At 48.0% G+C, this 20173-nt stretch overlaps 1 protein-coding gene across 1 annotated transcript in view; it reads right to left on the reverse strand.

Annotated features, from left to right (window-relative positions):
• The window catches only part of patj (PATJ crumbs cell polarity complex component), a 54377-nt gene that overhangs the window by 11529 nt on the left and 22675 nt on the right, over positions 1-20173 (reverse strand). The window contains exons 19-36 of the mRNA XM_072439328.1: positions 19235-19503; positions 19156-19192; positions 17163-17486; positions 15088-15148; positions 14029-14077; positions 13860-13940; positions 13414-13485; positions 11714-11891; positions 11462-11572; positions 9956-10015; positions 9520-9613; positions 4218-4414; positions 3485-3576; positions 3077-3152; positions 2003-2095; positions 1674-1766; positions 777-824; positions 301-525 (exon numbers count right to left, since the gene is read on the reverse strand). Of these exons, the coding sequence (XP_072295429.1) occupies positions 301-525; positions 777-824; positions 1674-1766; positions 2003-2095; positions 3077-3152; positions 3485-3576; positions 4218-4414; positions 9520-9613; positions 9956-10015; positions 11462-11572; positions 11714-11891; positions 13414-13485; positions 13860-13940; positions 14029-14077; positions 15088-15148; positions 17163-17486; positions 19156-19192; positions 19235-19503 (2160 nt within the window). The remainder of the gene's footprint in view (positions 1-300; positions 526-776; positions 825-1673; positions 1767-2002; positions 2096-3076; positions 3153-3484; positions 3577-4217; positions 4415-9519; positions 9614-9955; positions 10016-11461; positions 11573-11713; positions 11892-13413; positions 13486-13859; positions 13941-14028; positions 14078-15087; positions 15149-17162; positions 17487-19155; positions 19193-19234; positions 19504-20173) is intronic.

Genomic DNA, 20173 nt, shown 5'->3' on the forward strand with positions numbered 1-20173 from the left:
TTCCCTTGTCGTCCCGTGTCCCTTATTGTCCCGTGTCATCCTGTATTGTCCCGTGTCGTTCCTTATTGTCCCGTGTCGTCCCATATTGTCCCGTGTTGGCCCGTGTCATCCCTTGGTGTCCCGTGTCGTCCCGTGTTGTCCCGTGTCGTCCCGTGTCGTCCCGTGTCTTCCCTTGTCGTCTCGTGTCCCTTATTGTCCCGTATTGGCCCGTGTCGTCCCTTGTTGTCCCGTATTGGCCCGTGTCGTCCTGTATTGTCCCGTGTCATCCCTTGTTGTCCCGTGTCGTCTCATGTTTTGTACCAGTTGAGTGTCGGTTCCTCCCACGATGCTCAGTCCGAGTCCAGACCGGCCTTTGCAGATCTCAATGAGCGTCTCCTGCCCCGGGACCACAGGGCAGGTGGAGGGGTCAGAGGTCACGGGGTCAGAGCTCACAGTGTGTGCGCCTGCATTTGCGTTGTTGAAGTCGGAGCTCGTCAGAGGAAACTCTGGAGAAACTTTCCTGAAGCTCAAAGAAGAAACGAGCGTCTGCAAAACAAACAGAGTGTGGGCTCCCTCTGGTGGTACATGGAGGTTACTGTAACATGATGTCACTTTAAGCCCAGTTTAGTCCTGGTTTAGACCTGGTTTAGACCTGGTTTAGACCTGGTTTGGACCTGGTTTGGACCTGGTTTGGACCTGGTTTGGACCTGGAACATTTGAGAATCTATAATTTAACCACATTTTAAATACATTTTAATCTCAGGCTGAGATCAAAAAGATCAAATAAAAATCTTTACCTGTTTCTCTGACTGAAGATCGTTTTCAGGAGAGTCCAACTTCTGTCTCTGAAACAAAACACTCCCAGTTTAGAGCTGGTTTAGTCCTGGTTTAGTCAGATTAAAGCCCAACTGTCCTCGTGTTAATGACCCTCCTCGTGTTGATGACCCTCCTCGTGTTAATGACCCTCCTCGTGTTAATGACCCTCCTCGTGTTAATGACCCTCTTTGTGTTAATGACCCTCTTCGTGTTAATGACCCTGGTGTTAATGACCCTGGTGTTAATGACCCTGGTGTTAAATACTTGTGTTAAAGACCCTCCTCGTGTTCTTGTGTTCATGACCCTCCTCGTGGTAATGACCCTCCTCGTGGTAATGACCCTCCTCGTGGTAATGACCCTCCTTGTGGTAATGACCCTCCTTGTGGTAATGACCCTGGTGTTAATGACCCTGGTGTTAAATACACTCGTGTTAATGACCCTGGTGTTAATGACCCTGGTGTTAATGACCCTCCTCGTGTTGCTGACCCTCGTGTTAATGACCCTGGTGTTGAATACACTCGTGTTAATGACCCTCCTCGTGGTAATGACCCTCCTCGTGGTAATGACCCTCCTCGTGGTAATGACCCTTCTCGTGGTAATGACCCTGGTGTTAAATACACTCGTGTTAATGACCCTGGTGTTAAGGACCCTCCTTGTGTTGCTGACCCTCGTGTTAATGACCCTGGTGTTGAATACACTCGTGTTTATGACCCTCCTCGTGGTAATGACCCTCCTTGTGGTAATGACCCTGGTGTTAATGACCCTCCTCGTGTTAATGACCCTGGTGTTAAGGACCCTCCTCGTGTTAATGACCCTGGTGTTAAGGACCCTCCTCGTGTTGCTGACCCTCGTGTTAATGACCCTGGTGTTAATGGTACCTTCTTGTTTGCAGTGTCCTGTCTGTGTCTGTGGGTGGAGCTAGTGCAGCTCTTGTTCATGTCATTCAGCTCCGCCTCCTCTGTGGGCGTCTCCTAAAAACAAACGTCAACATTGTGGAGTAAATGTGGCGAGTGCTTGTCATGGCGTTTCTGCAGCGGCCATAAACGCCCCAGCTCTGACCCTTTGACCCTTTGAACCTCTGAACCTTTGAATCTCTGACCCTGTAACCCGCTCACCATCTGACCCTCTGGCTCTCTTCACACACTCAGGGCCATTGTCCCACTAAATAAATAAAATACATTTATTCTTTGTATTTTAATCTTTTTACCTGTTTGTGGGAGGGGCTTAGGGTCAGCTGGTCAGGAGGGCGGGGCTTCTCCGTGGCAGGGGCGGGACCAGAGACAGGAAGTGGAGGAACAACCTGAGAAATAAACCAAACCAACGTAAACCATGTTGTGCTCAGACAGCAACAGAAAGTACAAAAGTAAAAGTACATGTATGCATCTGTACTTTTACTTCATCTGAGAGCAGGATCTATACTTTTACTGCACTACACTACTTTTAATTTGGATTGAAAGTTTATTTTAGCACATTCATGGTGACATTCTGCCTAAAAGTTCTGAGTTCAAGTCTCAACATAAATAAGATACTTCAATAGAAGTACAAGTATTTATGAACACATATTTAACGCTTCAAATGTTCTGTGTGAAGTACTTTTACTAATCCTTTTGCTCCTGTAGCTGCACTTTTACTGTTGTGACAAAACTGAACACGTGTTCCACCACTGAAGTCTGAGGTCCTGAGCTGTGATTGGTCCTGAGGTCCTGAGCTATGATTGGTCTGAGGCCCTGAGCTGTGATTGGTCTGAGGCCCTGAGCTGTGATTGGTCTGAGGCCCTGAGCTGTGATTGGTCTGAGGCCCTGAGCTGTGATTGGTCTGAGGCCCTGAGCTGTGATTGGTCCTGAGGTCCTGAGCTGTGATTGGTCCTGAGGTCCTGAGCTGTGATTGGTCCTGAGGTCCTGAGCTGTGATTGGTCCTGAGGTCCTGAGCTGTGATTGGTCCTGAGGTCCTGAGCTGTGATTGGTCCTGAGGTCCTGAGCTGTGATTGGTCCTGAGGTCCTGAGCTGTGATTGGTCCTGAGGTCCTGAGCTGTGATTGGTCCTGAGGTCCTGAACTGTGATTGGTCCTGAGGTCCTGAGCTGTGATTGGTCCTGAAGTCCTGAGCTGTGTTTGGTCCTGAAGTCCTGAGCTGTGATTGGTCCTGAGCCGTGATTGGTCCTGAGGTCCTGAGCTGTGATTGGTCCTGAGGTCCTGAGCTGTGATTGGTCTGAGGTCATGAGGTCCTGAGCTGTGATTGGTCCCAAGGTCCTGAGCTGTGATTGGTCTGAGGTCCTGGTCTTACCTCAGAGGGCCCGGGGCTGAGCGCTGGAGGAGCCGGAAACGGAGCCACAGCCATTTGATTCACTGCATCTGCATTTCTGAAATGTAAATGTTTTTACCCAGAATGCTGCATGTTTTTTTTTTACCCAGAATGCTGCAAGTTTTTTTGACCCAGAATGCTGCATGTTTTTTTGACCCAGAATGGCACGTGTTTTGACCCAGAAAGGCGTGTGTTTTGACCCAGAATGGCGCGTGTTTTGACCCAGAATGGCGCGTGTTTTGACCCAGAATGCCGTGTGTTTTGACCCAGAATGCCATGTGTTTTGACTCAGAATGCCGCGTGTTTTGACCCAGAATGTCAAAATGCCGCGTGTTTTGACCCAGAATGCTGTGTGTTTGGCCCAGAATGGCGCGTGTCTTGCGTCTTTACCTGAGCAGGATGAGCCTCACTCTGCTCGTCGAGCTCTTGATGATGGCTGAAGCGTTCTGGTGACTGCGGCCGAACAGAACCTGGTTATTGATCTGGAACAGAACCCGGTTATTGATCTGAAACAGAACCCGGTTATTGATCTGAAACAGAACCCGGTTATTGAGCTGAAACAGAATATCTCCTGTGGCCGGCCCACAAATCGATAGTTTTTAAATTTGTCTCTCTTTAACACTGTTCTCGCTCCGAGCCTCAGAAACAGGCCGTTCTGAATCTGCTCGATGTGTGATTTCATGTTCTACCTGCAATGTCATGTTCTACCTGCAATCTCATGTTCTACCTGTGACGCGGCTCAGTTTTTAACTCCATAAATCATATTTAAGTTCCGTCTTGTCACCATCAGAACGACTGAGCCGTGACCAGGACGTGAGAGTCTAAACTGTCATTCCCTCTGCAGCCTGTAGATGGAGCCAAAGCTCGGTGAGTCCCGCGGGAAACAGCAGAGATCCAAATGTCATATAGTTTATTACAAACACTTTTCAGGTTTTTAAAATGATTTTAAAAAAAAACGGTTTAAACGTATAAGTTGAGGAAATATCTAAGAATCACAAGTGCAGAATTCTCACCTTTTATATTAAATAATTTGTTTTGCCATATATAATATTATACATTTACTGTTACTTGAGTACTATCTCGGGCCAGTACTTGTACTCGAGTATCCTTGCAGTACTTTTACCTCGAGCAGCTCGTCTCCGATCTGTATCTGCCCGTCTTTGGCCGCGGCGCCACCCGGACTCAGGCCTACGATGTAAACGCTGAGTCTGGACCGGTCCCGGTTCCCGGCCAGACTCAGTCCAAGCCCAGTCCGGTCCTTCTCCAGGTCCACACAGAACAGGTCCCCAGGAAGGTCTGCATAACGCTCGGTCCAGTGGTCTGCAAGAGACAGGAACCGGGTCAGAACCGGGTCTGAAAGAGACATGAACCGGGTCAGAACCGCGTCTGAAAGAGACAGGAACCGGGTCAGAAGCAGGTCAGAACTGGGTCTGAAAGAGATAGGAACCGGGCAAGAAACGGGTCAGAAAGACAGGACCCGGGTCAGAAGCAGGTTAGAACCGGGTTTGAAGCGGGTCAGAACCAGGTCTGAAAGAGACAGGAACAGAGTCTGAACCGGTTTAAGTCGCCTCCGTCTCGCGCTCTTCACCTCGGCTCCAGACTCTCACCAAATGTCATAAGTGAAGCTCCTCTGGGGTTTTAAAGCTCACTCACCGAGGAGCATTTGTCACAGTTTAATTGTGATTTCAGATGAAGTGAAGATAACGAACCAGTGATGAGTCACAAGAGACAGCTGAGGACACGGGAGTCCAGGTCCTGTCCAGGTCCTGGTCTAGTCCCGATACTTCCAGAACATTCTCTCTTCAGTCCTGAACTAAATCTGTTTGTCTGATTTCTTTGTTTTGGTCTTAATTTATGTCTTGGTGCAAACCAGGTGTAAACCAGGACTAAAACAGGACCAAACCCGGTAGAGACTTTGCAGTGACAGACTTAAGTTTTTATAAGGCAAAACACATTATTAAATCAAGATGTAAAAAAATAATCAACTATTTCAGATTTTTATCAATAAACACTTTATTCATAAACACTCTCTCTCTAGAAGACCTGGTTCAGTCCGGGTTTAGTCCATGGTTTAGTCCCTGGTTTAGTCCCTGGTTTAGACCCCGGTTTAGACCATCCGGTTTAGTTCCGGTTTAGTCCTGGTGTTTAGCCCTGGTTTAGTCCTGGTTTAGGTTTAGTCCTGATCTAAAGGTGACCTCCATCTCCGTCTGAACCATGAAAACCAGCACTGACCTGGAGGAAGCATGGTCCATGGAAAGTCCTGGTTTGGTTCTGGGTTAGGCCTGGTCTAGGTCCTGGTTGGGTGCTGGTTTAGACCTGGTTTAGTCCCGGTTTAGACCTGGTTCAGTCCCTTTCTCTCTCTCGTGGAGCTGGTGCTGCAGTGATTCTGTGTTTTTCCCTCCATTGCACTCTCTCGCCTCCGTCTGCAGCTCACCCTCCTCCTGCTCTGACCCCTCCCCCTCCTGTTCTTGTCTCCTAGCTCATCGTCTCCTTTCCTAGGTTCTTGCGCCCTTCTCTTGCGCAGTAAACCAGGACTAAACCAGGACTAAACCAGGACTAAACTTCCAGACAGGATGGAAATGTCATGTTGGCTGTGGATATTGAGTGGGCCAACCTCTGGTTACAGGGTGAATAGGCCAACCACAAATTTAACACACTGGCACCAGCAGGAGGCCGGTCCATGTTTAGTCCCGACTCTGGGCACCAGCAGGAGGCCGGTCCATGTTTAGTCCCGACTCTGGCACCAGCAGGAGGCCCGTCTCCGAGGTCCTCAGAGTCCAGCCATATGAACCAGAGATGGTTCATATGGCACTAACATGTCAGATGTACTTTGGTGCTAGGCCATGGAGAGACTTTTACACAAGCAGAGCGGCTTTAAAGTCTATTCTCTGAGACTCAAGGGGCCTCCACACCGCGGCGGCCGAAGTGTCCAGTTTACATTCAAAGTCAATATAAACGCGATTCGAGCACGTAGTGCGTTTCCCGTGGCGCGATTCCTTTTTTCCATTCCGTTTTTGCGGCGTGATTGGTGCATTTTCTTACGCTCTCGACACTTTGAGCGCTCGTATGAGGCGACCGAGGCAGCCAAAGCGGCTGGCGCGACATGTTCAGATTTGTTCAGGTTTCTGCAGCAGATGCGCCGCAGCAGCCAATCAGAGATGGCGTGCTACACACGACCCGGAAAAAGACCCAAAACAAACCACGCAAGATAAAAAAAATCCTCAAAAAGCAGCAAATAATGATATTGACTAAACTCTGCTCACCTCTGAAGTATCTGCGGGTCTCACACGGGCCCCGGAGCCCATCGCCTCCGCTTTTGGACTTTTTAAAGTTAATAAACCAAAGCCATGCTCCAACATTAAACTCCATTTACATTATGAGAAAAGCAACACAGCACAACTCCTCCACTGAGAATGTGCGCAGGACGACTCGGACGCACGTCTGCTGCTGAGTGCATATTACGGACATGAGTCCGGGGCGTCGAGAACACGCGTCTGGTGCGTTTGTCTTTCAAATGTACACGCGCTCAAATTCTGCGTCGGGCGCGATTTGGCTGCCGCGGTGTGTACGTAGCTTCACCCTTGCAGGTGTCTGACTCAGTGTCGCTGTCCGGTGCTGGACTTTGCCCTTGGGTCCTTCTGGAGTTGTTCAGTGCTGGACTTTGCCCTGGGGTCTCTAGAGCTGTCCAGTGCTGGACTTTGCCCTTGGGTCCTTTTAGAGCCGTCTAGTGCTGGACTTTGCCCGTGGGTCCTTCTGGAGCTGACCAGTGCTGGACTTTGCCCTGGGGTGTTTCTGGAGCTGTCCAGTGCTGGACTTTACACTGGGGTCTCTGGAGCTGTCCAGTGCTGAAGCTGGTCTCAATAAAGCTCACGTCTGAGTTTGAACACAAACTCAGGAGCCACAGTCAAACATCAGCTTTCGTGTTCAACAGATGAAACACAGCATTAATTATGACTCATGAATCATAACTGGCCACGCCATCATGTCCGGGCCACGCCCCCTCAGCTGCGCCCTGATGACACGCCTCAAAAACAGAAACAGCTTTTATTGTTTAAAGCAAACGTGTCCTCGACTTTCACATTCTTTATGTTCATTAAAGTCACACTTTTATTATGTTTATTATGTCACAACAACAGAGAATTTCAAACATTTGATTCATAAGATTCATAAAAACATTTACACAATATTTAAAACAAATATTTGACCAAACATTTTAAAAATGTTACGAAAGATCAGGAAGAAAGAATAACTTTGAAAAGAATCTGGCCTCCACAACTGAACACCAGAACCGGGACCAGGACCGTAACAAAGCAGATGTTTTTATGCAGTAAAATAATAAGTAAAATTAAGCCATAAAAACATCATCTTTGACTTCAGAAGAAACAAAGATGATAAAACGTTTCAGACTTAACGACCTTCAATGTTCTTAATGTTCAACATGAAATGTGCCGTTTGTCTTTGTCCCTTGAACTGACGTCACGTGGTCTTTAACAAACATCTCCTTTGTTACCATCAAAACTGAGCCCCAAAATATCCTTTTTCATTTATCGAGGGAAAAATCGTTATAGATGTTATGGTAACGCTTTCCCAGCATGCACCGCTCCACATGTAGGTTTAGGGGGACATTACTGTCCACACGGGGACATGTAGGTTTAGGGGGACGTTACTGTGGGTTTAGGGGGACATGTAGGTTTAGGGGGACATTACTGTAGGTTTGGGGGACATTACTGTAGGTTTAGAGGGCCATGTAGGTTTAGGGGGACGTTACTGTAGGTTTAGAGGGCCATGTAGGTTTAGGGGGACATTACTGTAGGTTTAGGGGGACATGTAGGTTTAGGGGGACATTACTGTAGGTTTAGAGGGCCATGTAGGTTTAGGGGGACATTACTGTAGGTTTAGAGGGCCATGTAGGTTTAGGGGGATATTACTGTAGGTTTAGGGGGACATTTGTCCATTTTCCCTTTTCGTTTATGCAAAAGGTTCAAATGAAGCGGTGGAAAGTAAAGTACAACATTAAAAGTACTTCAGTCACATTTACAGTGAATACTTTTTACTTTTAGAGCCAAATCTCTTTAAAAAGTAGAAAGTACTTTTCCTGACTGTTTTTTGCACTGCTGCAGATTGAGCAAATCAAAATACACAAATAAAATATGGAAATAAATAAAAAGTTTAAATTGTTTCTATTGAACAAAATCTGGTTTTACTTTTGAGTCATTTCCACCAAAGATGATCAGAAACTTTGAAAAGAATAAACGTTTGAAACTTCAAAGTTTTAAAAAGAGTTTAAGAGTTTTTAAGAGTTTAAAGAATGTAATAAAGTTTAGGGCGTGGCGAGCGGGTCCTTTTGGGGCGTGTGCAGCTCGGAGCCTGAAACAGAACACAAGGTCAAACTCTGAAACGTCCAGAACAGAAGCAGCAAAGGATTCTGGGAAAAGCTACAACTCAAACAGTTCTTTTCCTGAGACCTTTGGACCAAATAAAACAGAAAATCTGAAGCTTCTGGAGTTATTTATGAATAAAGTGTTTTATTGATGAAAATCTGAAATAGGCCGTGACGTTAAATCCACTTCATCTGCAGCACCTGGACTCCACCTGCAGGTGGAGCACTGAAGGAGGCAGTGCGTGCCGCTGGAGAAGAATGTCTCAGACACTGGGACTATCAGCACAGGGCTGTGTACTTTCTCCCCTGCTCTTCTCCCTGTGACAAACTGCTGCACCTCCAGCCATCACGACACCGCTCTCATCGCCATCACGACACCGCCCTCATCACCATCACCATCACCATCACCATGACGACACCATGCTCATCGCCATCACGACACCGCTCTCATCGCCATCACGACACCACCCTCATCACCACCACGACACCGCCCTCATCACCATCACGACACCATGCTCATCACCATGACGACACCATGCTCATCACCATGACGACACCACGCTCATCACCATCACCATGTAGACACCATGCTCATCACCATGACGACACCACCCTCATCACCATCACGACACCACCCTCATCGCCATGACGACACCACCCTCATCGCCATGACGACACCACCCTCATTGCCACGACGACACCACCCTCAACGCCACGACGACACCACCCTCATCAGGCTCATCTGGGACGGGGATGAGTTCTACATGACCTCCATCACCTCCTCCATCACCGTGTGGTACGCTAGAGCCACTCCCCTCGGGCAGGAGGCCACTCCCCTCGGGTAGGAGGCCACTCCCCCTTTTTGTAAATTCTAAACTAAGCTCTTTTTGACATATTATTTTGCGACTTTTATTCCTCGTTGTGGATTCTGTTCATCAACAAAGGCAAAAAAAACCTTTGATTCTGAAATAATAATGTGACTTTAGTTTGTATTTTGAAGGTGAAGAACGAGAGTCGCCTCAGAGTTTAGAGTGTGTTTTTTTACCTTTGGCCTGGTCCTGGTCAGAGCTGGCGTCTGATTGGCTAGGAGGTCTGTATGGAGGCGGGTCTCGCTGAGGGGGCGGGGCAAAGTCTGGGTTCTGTTAAATTAAAATAAATATAATTTAACACATTTTGTTAAAAGCTACAACAAGCTCTGAACTCTATCAATATAAAAGCTTTTATTCCACGATGAGGAAATGTGACATTAACAATATGTTCATTTTACTCATGATTCTCCAAGATCATGTCATAAACACAGAGACTCCGAAGGGCGCTGCCTCCACGAGGCAGCACCACCAGGGGGCAGCACCACCAGAGGGCAGCACCACCAGGGGGCAGTACCCACCAGGGGGCAGCACCACCAGGGGGCAGTACCCACCAGGAGGCAGCACCACCCACCAGGAGGCAGCACCCACCAGGAGGCAGCGGTGGTCACTCACCGGAGACTGGCTCCTCTTGGCTCGGTGTTGACTGTAACTCGGGGCCAGAACTGACACAGGCTGAAACAAACGATACAAGAAAAAATAAACATTAATTAAATAAACAGAAGAATTTCATGAAATGTACAATAGTCAGTTGATTTCACATTTTTTGGTTTGATCATTTTATATTTTATGTGTTGATGATGAAGAATAGAAATAAAATATGAGTAAATCCTGATCATCAAATATGTTTGTTCAGTGTTCTCAGGACGCCGTGGGCGGAGCTAGCAAAAAGTACTTGAAACATTTGCATCAGACTCCGCCTCTCAGGAGTGGCGTGTTCTCAGACGCTTTTACAAAATAAAGCGGCGCTTCTAACGACGAGCTCCTGAGGGGCGGAGCGTGATCATGTTGGCTTTTGGGCGGCGCTCCTCGCCCGCGCTGCCCGTGGCACCTGAACGCGCGAGAGGTATCTTTCGAGCATGGCAGGGGTCTGCGGCCGCATGGCGGGGGCCCGCGGCCGCATGGCGGGGGCCCGAGGTCGCATGGCGGGGGTCCGCGGCAGCATGGCTGGGGCCCCTGGCAGCTGAGGACCCCTCAGCCAGAACACTGCTGTTTATTCATTTCCTTTGACTTTCATGTTCTGGATGAAGTATTACACTTAAATATAATGTATAATTATAACTCATTATTTGTGTAAAGTCACAATGACATAAAAAAGTGTGTTTCAGCTCAGACTATTATTAGGCTGAGCAAAATAATGTCTGTTTGCTGTAACCCGACCGACCCGCTATGAAACTAGCCGACTGAAAAATAAATATCAGCATTTTGCTGAAAAAACGTCAAAATCTTTTATTTTTCAATCATTTTGCCGACCACCGTGTCAAATATTTTTATCACGCTTGTTAACTTGACTTTCATCTCAAAGGACTGATAACGCACAGCGTAGCAAATGCGCGTCATCATTTTCAGTCCCCCACATGCGTCTGTAACAAAACAGACCGCGCATAGGAGTTGTCATATTGCCTTTAACAAGTTAGTTTGCCCATGTCGGTGCCAGTGAGATGTCCAGAGTAATGCCAGGCTCTGTCAGGGTGTGAAATTTGACTTACGCAAATGCATTCTGGGATTGAAACACGCCCAGTAGCGTCATCACAACAAACATGGCGGCGCCCGTGTCCCCCGCATGTTCCCCCCGCTCGCCTTAGCTACCAAAATAAAGGATAGCGGTGTACAAAAGGTCGATTGAAATATCTTAAAACCGTGAGATTTTGTCTCCCGATCAGGTTGATAGAGACGTTTTCCGTTATTGCCTGTTGAAGCCTGACCCCTGGTGGTCACTCCGACTCAAAAAATGACTAAATTTGGATCTTTTTTTTGCCTTCAAAGTGAAAAAAAATAAGAATTTGCCTACCGACCGAGCCAGATGAAAAATGTTGACTCGGGTTACAGCAAACAGACAATTTATTTGGGGTAGCCTTATGAATAACTCTTTATTATGAATAATGACTCTTGTGTTTTTACCCGTGGAGCGCTGCACAGACTCTGAACCACAAACAGAACTGGACTCTGGGAGGATTTTATCGCCTTCACAGCTTCTTCATGAGACGCTGTCCTCAAGTCCTCTCCATTCACCTGCAACAAGACCTGCTTTAGACCTGGTCCCGGTCTCGGTCTCAGTCCTGGTCCCGGTCCCGGTCTCAGTCCTGGTCCCGGTCTTAGTCCTGGTCTTAGTCTCGGTCTCAGTCCTAGTCTCGGTCCGGGTCCTGGTCTCACCTCCAGGATCTTGTCCCCGGTCTTCAGACTCCCGCTCAGATCTGCTGGACTCTGTTTCAGCACTTGTTTGATGAAAATGCCCTTCAGCTCCTCGCCGTTTCTGAGGCGTTTGATCACATGACGCCCTCCGACGATACTGAGGCCGAGAGACTGTCCAGGCTCCACCCATACCTGCACCCTGAGCCAATCAGAAATGAGAGCGAGTTTAACAGTTTTAACAAAAGGTCAATCCGCCCCCAGGACATGCCCCGCCCAGCAGGATCCGCCCAGGACATGCCCCGCCCAGCAGGATCCACCCCCCCCCCCCAAGACATGCCCCGCTAGGGATGCAGACCTAAACCCACGTTCAGGTTCAAGTCCGGATTCGAATCCAGGGGTTTAGGTTCAGGTCCGGACCTAATGAGTCCGGACCTGAATCCATGCCATTTTTGCATAATGTTATAACAGCATAACACAAGCTACTTGGCTAAATGAAGTTGAAGACACTTGAACAAGGACGACTATCAAACACAAGGCTTAACTGCAGATTGAAATAAACTCAACTTGCTTTATTCACGTTTTTTCACTTTAAACTTACAAATCACAAGCTACTAGCTAGCTGCTAAACTATAGCTTAACAGTTAACACCATAATACATCCATGGTTAACACACATGCATGTGTTTCACTTGAGGAACAAGAGCATGTTGAGTGTTGACAGAGTTAGTCTGGGTCAAGGGTCAAAGCAGCTGTTTCATCTGATACTATGTTTTGCCTTTAGATACATTTCCACTCTTTAATTTTGTAGATCGATTGTTATCAAAAGTCAGGTAAAAACCTTCAAACTGACAATACACCAGTGTAAATAATTAGGTCACAGTGTAAAATAACAGAGTTACAAAAACTAGCATAAAAGTCAACTTGAATCACTATAAAGCAATCAACTTAGCAGTATCAAAAGTAGAATATGAAAATATTTTACACAACAAATCAAAATAATACATCATATTAGCCGCAATAAACACCAGACCATATTTAACAACTGTTGAATACAAATACTATTACAAAATATAAACTCCAATTAATGAATGCAGCAATTAAGCAATATTACTTTGACTTAGTATTTACTTAATACCAAATACATCACACCACAACACAACACAAGTTATTTCATTCATATTTACACCAGACCAAAGACCCAGACAAGACCACGCTGACCCCGCCCCTTTAACACGCAGCCACGCCCGCAGCACATTAACAATCACAATCAACGCAGGTGGCGGCCCCAGCTTAAAACTGTTCAGATAAATCCAGCGATCTCACCGGCTTCACTTCAGTGTTCACATGTGGACACGGTTCCCCGCTGTCTCTCGCATCTTTAAACTTATTTCGCCGGCTTCAACTTCTGCCCGGAAGACGCGTGCGTCACTAATTAGGGTCCATGTGCGCCATTGACAGCGGCGCAGTGTTTACGTCTTTTCCAGCGCGAATTTCGCAATCAATGGAAGGTTTAAGATGGTCTAGATTCTAGAACAAAAAAGGATATAGTATGTGGTGCTAGAATTATTATGAGTCCAGATCCGGTCCGTCGTACCGGTACGCATCCCTATGCCCCGCCCAGCAGGATCGACCCCAAACCCAGGACATGCCCCGCCCAGCAGGATCCATCCATGCCCCGCCCCACAGCCCCAAGAGAAGCAGCTTCACTGAAAAATGTCCAACCTTCTGGGAGGTCCCCAGTGACTGAAGGCCGGAGTCTCCTCTCCCTCTCCATCCTCTCGCTCTGGAAGATCCCTGAAACACACAGGAAACACGACTGAAACACACATGAAACACACAGGAAACGCACAAGAAACGCACAAGAAACACACAAGAAACACACAGGAAACGGGACTGAAACACGACTGAAACACGACTGAAACACGACTGAAACACACATGAAACGGGACTGAAACACACAGGAAACACGACTGAAACACACAGGAAACACGACTGAAACACACAGGAAACGGGACTGAAACACACAGGAAACACAACTGAAACACACAGGAAACACGACTGAAAAACACAGGAAACAGGACTGAAACACAGGAAACAGGACTGAAACACAGGAAACAGGACTGAAACACAGGAAACAGGACTCTGATTGGCTGCTGGAGCTAGCTCACTTTTGGGCTCCCCTGATTGGTGGATAGGTCCCTGCTTGGCCCCGCCTCCTCCGTCGCTCTGTGTTCACGACTTGCACTGATCTAAAAGAACACAATTGCCCCTTGTGATCGTGTTCCGTGCAGTGAGTGTGGCGAGCAGCAGGTGGCGCTGTGGCTCTGCGATACTCACTCTGTGTCAGTGTCAGTCAGCGTGAGCTCAGGGTCGGCCTCGCTCCAGTCTGAAACACAGAACATGTCAGATGCCCTCCCGCCATCATGTGATCACTGTACGGATCTGGACCAAACCAAGTCCACGTCAGGACCAGACCAAGCCAACGTCAGGACCAAACCAAGCCAACGTCAGGACCACACCAAGCCAACGTCCACGTCAGGACCAGACCAAGTCCACGTCAGGACCAGACCAAGTCCACGTCAGGACCAGACCAAGTCCACGTCAGGACCAAACCAAGCCAACGTCAGGACCAAACCAAGTCCACTTCAGGTCCAAACCAAGTCCACGTCAGGTCCAAACCAAGTCCACGTCAGGACCAAACCAAGTCCACGTCAGGACCAGACCAAGTCCACGTCAGGACCAGACCAAGCCCACCTCAGGACCAGACCAAGTCCACGTCAGGACCAGACCAAGCCCACGTCAGGACCAGACCAAGCCCACCTCAGGACCAGACCAAGTCCACGTCAGGACCAAACCAAGCCAACGTCAGGACCAAACCAAGCCAACGTCAGGACCAAACCAAGCCAACCAAGTCCACGTCAGGACCAAACCAAGTCCACGTCAGGACCAGACCAAGTCCACGTCAGGACCAGACCAAGTCCACGTCAGGACCAGACCAAGTCCACGTCAGGACCAGACCAAGTCCACGTCAGGACCAAACCAAGCCAACGTCAGGACCAAACCAAGCCAACGTCAGGACCAAACCAAGCCAACGTCAGGACCAAACCAAGCCAACGTCAGGACCAAACCAAGCCAACGTCAGGACCAGACCAAGTCCACGTCAGGACCAGACCAAGTCCACGTCAGGACCAGACCAAGTCCACGTCAGGACCAGACCAAGTCCACGTCCACGTCAGGACCAAACCACGTCCACGTCAGGACCAGACCAAGTCCACGTCAGGACCAGACCAAGTCCACGTCCACGTCAGGACCAAACCAAGTCCACGTCACGTCGTGTGTCAGAGTGTGCCAGAGTATGCCAGAGTGTGCCAGAGTGTGTTAGATGCCCTCCCTGACCTCTTTTCGCAGATGTCACAGACTCCGGGTCAGAAGTCACAGTTTTATCTTGTTGCTGCACCTGAAAAACAAAAATATAACTTTTATCTTACGCTCTTTTTACATTTAAACAATAATTATATTGTTTTTTGTCGCAGCAAGTGTGAAGGGGCCACATGTTGGACACGAAGTGAAGGGCCACATGTTGGACAGACAAAGTGAAGGGCCACATGTTTGACACAAAGTGAAGGGCCACATGTTTGACACAAAGTGAAGGGCCACATGTTGGACACAAAGTGAAGGGCCACATGTTGGACAGACAAAGTGAAGGGCCACATGTTTGACAGACAAAGTGAAGGGCCACATGTTTGACAGACAAAGTGAAGGGCCACATGTAAGACACAAAGCAAAGGGCCACATGTAAGACACAAAGCGAAGGGCCACATGTTGGACAGACAAAGTGAAGGGCCACATGTTTGACAGACAAAGTGAAGGGCCACATGTTGGACAGACAAAGTGAAGGGCCACATGTTGGACAGACAAAGTGAAGGGCCACATGTTTGACAGACAAAGTGAAGGGCCACATGTTTGACAGACAAAGTGAAGGGCCACATGTAAGACACAAAGCGAAGGGCCACAGGTTGGACAGACAAAGTGAAGGGCCACATGTTGGACAGACAAAGTGAAGGGCCACATGTTTGACAGACAAAGTGAAGGGCCACATGTTGGACAGACAAAGTGAAGGGCCACATGTTGGACAGACAAAGTGAAGGGCCACATGTTTGACAGACAAAGTGAAGGGCCACATGTTTGACAGACAAAGTGAAGGGCCACATGTTTGACAGACAAAGTGAAGGGCCACATGTTGGACAGACAAAGTGAAGGGCCACATGTTTTACAGACAAAGTGAAGGGCCACATGTTGGACAGACAAAGTGAAGGGCCACATGTTTGACAGACAAAGTGAAGGGCCACATGTTTGACAGACAAAGTGAAGGGCCACATGTTGGACAGACAAAGTGAAGGGCCACATGTTTGACAGACAAAGTGAAGGGCCACATGTAAGACACAAAGCAAAGGGCCACATGTAAGACACAAAGCGAAGGGCCACATGTTAGACACAAAGCGAAGGGCCACATGTTGGACAGACAAAGTGAAGGGCCACATGTTTGACAGACAAAGTGAAGGGCCACATGTTGGACAGACAAAGTGAAGGGCCACATGTTTGACAGACAAAGTGAAGGGCCACATGTTTGACAGACAAAGTGAAGGGCCACATGTAAGACACAAAGCAAAGGGCCACATGTTAGACACAAAGCGAAGGGCCACATGTTGGACAGACAAAGTGAAGGGCCACATGTTTGACAGACAAAGTGAAGGGCCACATGTTGGACAGACAAAGTGAAGGGCCACATGTTTGACAGACAAAGTGAAGGGCCACATGTTGGACAGACAAAGTGAAGGGCCACATGTTTGACAGACAAAGTGAAGGGCCACATGTTTGACAGACAAAGTGAAGGGCCACATGTTGGACAGACAAAGTGAAGGGCCACATGTTGGACAGACAAAGTGAAGGGCCACATGTTTGACAGACAAAGTGAAGGGCCACATGTTGGACAGACAAAGTGAAGGGCCACATGTTTGACAGACAAAGTGAAGGGCCACATGTTTGACAGACAAAGTGAAGGGCCACATGTAAGACACAAAGCAAAGGGACACATGTAAGACACAAAGCGAAGGGCCACATGTTAGACACAAAGCGAAGGGCCACATGTTGGACAGACAAAGTGAAGGGCCACATGTTGGACAGACAAAGTGAAGGGCCACATGTTTGACAGACAAAGTGAAGGGCCACATGTTTGACAGACAAAGTGAAGGGCCACATGTTGGACAGACAAAGTGAAGGGCCACATGTTTGACAGACAAAGTGAAGGGCCACATGTTGGACAGACAAAGTGAAGGGCCACATGTTTGACAGACAAAGTGAAGGGCCACATGTTTGACAGACAAAGCAAAGGGCCACATGTCAAACAAAGTGAAGGGCCACATGTTAGTGTGAACCGCTCTGTGGGGAGTTGTGGTCCCCCTAACACTCACCTCTAACCCTTTGACCTCTGACCCTTTGACTTCTGATCCTTTGACCTCTGACCCCTTGCTCCTCCCCAGAGAGCATCTCCACTCGTCCCAGCTTGGAGGAGGCGGCCTCTGCTCGTCTTCCTCTTCTTCTCTGGTTTTACCCTGTGTCACTTCCTGCTCCTCATCCACCGCCATCTCCCGGCTCCCGGCAGATGAAAGGTCAGCGGTTGCAGGGGTCACAGAGGTCAAAAGGGAGTAACGAGGAAGTCCTCCGTCCAGGATCAGCTCCGGCTCGTTGTCGTCCTCCAGATTAGAGGGAAAAGACTGAACGTCGTCCAGAGAAAACTGAAAAAACAATTAATTCAATTGTTAATTGTTTGTTTTTAAAGTCACACTTCTCATGTATTATAGAATATATTAAGCTTTATATTAACATGTTCCTCCTCCTAAGGATGCAGTCAACTGCAAGTATTTGAAAGGGTTGGACCTTTATCTTTGATCAAACAGATCTTCAGTGTGTCATTCGAAATAAAGAGGAAACAAAGAGGAGAAGAAAGAGGGAAGGAAGAGGAAAGGAAGAGGAAAGGAAGAGGAAAGGAAGAGGAACGGAAGAGGAACGGAAGAGGAACGGAAGAGGAACGGAAGAGGAACGGAAGAGGAACGGAAGAGGGGAAGAGGAAAGGAAGAGAAGAAAGAGGAAAGGAAGAGAAGAAAGAGGAAAGGAAGAGGGAAGAAAGAGGGAAGGAAGAGGGAAGAAAGAGGGAAGGAAGAGGGAAGAAAGAGGAAAGGAAGAGGGAAGGAAGAGGGAAGGAAGAGGGAAGGAAGGGGGGAGGAAGGGGGGAGGAAGAGGAAAGGAAGAGGGAAGGAAGAGGAGAAAAAGAGAAAAGGAGAGAGACAGGACAGAGCTGAGAGAAGGTTTATTTGGACCTGGCAACCCACAGCGAGCTCATTCTGCTTTCTGATTGGACAATCGCCTTAAGAACAGAAAAACAAAACATAAACATCATAAATAAATACTAAATAAGTCTAATATTAATGTTTACTTCAGATCTGATGAAACACAAATCATAGTAGTAGTATTTGCAGCACTAGTAGTAGTAGTACTTGCAGTAGCAGTAGAACTTGCAGTAGCAGTAGAACTTGCAGTAGTAGTAGTACTTGCAGTAGTAGTAGTACTTGCAGTAGTAGTAGTAGTATTTGCAGTAGTACTTGCAGTTGTAGTATTTGCAGTAGTATTTGCAGTAGGAGTATGTGGTGCAGAGCTTGTCCTGGAGAAACCTCTGAGTTTAAAGAGATGAGTCTGAGACAGCACTTTATCAAAGTCTGACTCAGCACAAAATATACTGCGTTCTACAGTTTAGAGGAGAAAAGAGGATGAAATATACTCTATACTACACTCTACACACAACACAGACAACACAGACTACACACTACACTCTACACAGACAACGCTCTACACAGACTACGCTCTACACAGACTACGCTCTACACAGACTACGCTCTACACAGACTACGCTCTACACAGACTACGCTCTACACAGACTACGCTCTACACAGACTACGCTCTACACAGACTACGCTCTACACAGACTACGCTCTACACAGACTACGCTCTACACAGACTACGCTCTACACAGACTACACTCTACACAGACTACACTCTACACAGACTACACTCTACACAGACTACACTCTACACAGACTACACTCTACACAGACTACACTCTACACAGACTACACTCTACACAGACTACACTCTACACAGACTACACTCTACACAGACTACACTCTACACAGACTACTCTACACAGACTACACTCTACACATACTACACTCTACACATACTACACTCTACACAGATTACACTCTACACAGACTACACTCTACACAGACTACACTCTACACAGACTACACTCTACACAGACTACACTCTACACAGACTACACTCTACACAGACTACACTCTACACAGACTACACTCTACACAGACTACACTCTACACAAACTAGCATTACCTGTTCTCCGCCTGCTCCTGCGTCTCCTGTCTCCACCAGAACACAATTTAGACAATTTAACCTTTAACCTTTGACCTACACAACAACTCTCAATATTAAGAAACTAACAGATATGCCCGGGTCCCCGCCCTGGCTCAGTACCAGAGGCTTCCTGATGCCGAGCCGCACTTGTCCAGCTGGGGCAGTCTTGAGCACGTCCACAGCCTCAGACAGAGAAAGGTCACAGAGCTGAGACGAGTTCACCCACACCACCTGGTCGCCCGGCAACAGACGCCTACTCCGCTCCGCAGACCCGCCTTGGACCAGAGACCGGACGACCATGACACAGCGACCAGGGTCCAGAGGGTCCTGAGAGAGAGAGAGATAAACCAGAGAGATAAACCAGAGAGCGGACCAGAGAGCAGAGAGCGGACCAGAGAGTGGACCAGAGAGCAGACCAGAGAGCGGACCAGAGGAGAAAGAGGACCAGAGAGGAGAGAGAGGACCAGAGAGCAGAGAGCGGACCAGAGAGCAGAGCAGAGAGCGGAAAGCAGAGAGCGGACCAGAGAGCGGACCAGAGAGCGGACCAGAGAGTGGTCCAGAGACCAGAGAGCGGACCAGAGAGCGGTCCAGAGACCAGAGAGCGGACCAGAGACCAGAGAGCGGATCCTGGTCTTGATCCTGGTCTTGATCCTGGTCTTGATCCTGGTCTAGATCCTGGTCTAGATCCTGGTCTAGATCCTGGTCTGGACCCTGGTCTGGACCTTCTTGAGTCAAACTTGTACATTTTACGTCTGTGGTTGAGTTCTGTTAGTTCCTTCTGCAGAAACCCTTGGTGAAACTTTAAAACCTTTGTGAGACTCTAAACTTTGCGGTGTGAATGTCTGAAACTTCACATGACACAAAGCGCTCAAACTGCAGCGCTGCGCGGTTGAACGCGGCTGAACTCTGTCCTGAACACACATTTGGACTCGAGCCTAAAACACACTCGTCTTCCTCAGAGAGATACTCTTCAGCTTCTGCCAGAAAGTGTTTGAGT

Source organism: Eucyclogobius newberryi, unplaced genomic scaffold, assembly GCF_026437365.1.
Source record: "Eucyclogobius newberryi isolate DKJ021-1_F unplaced genomic scaffold, fEucNew1.0.hap1 SCAF_9, whole genome shotgun sequence".
In the NCBI taxonomy this organism is placed as follows: Eukaryota; Metazoa; Chordata; class Actinopteri; order Gobiiformes; family Gobiidae; genus Eucyclogobius; species Eucyclogobius newberryi.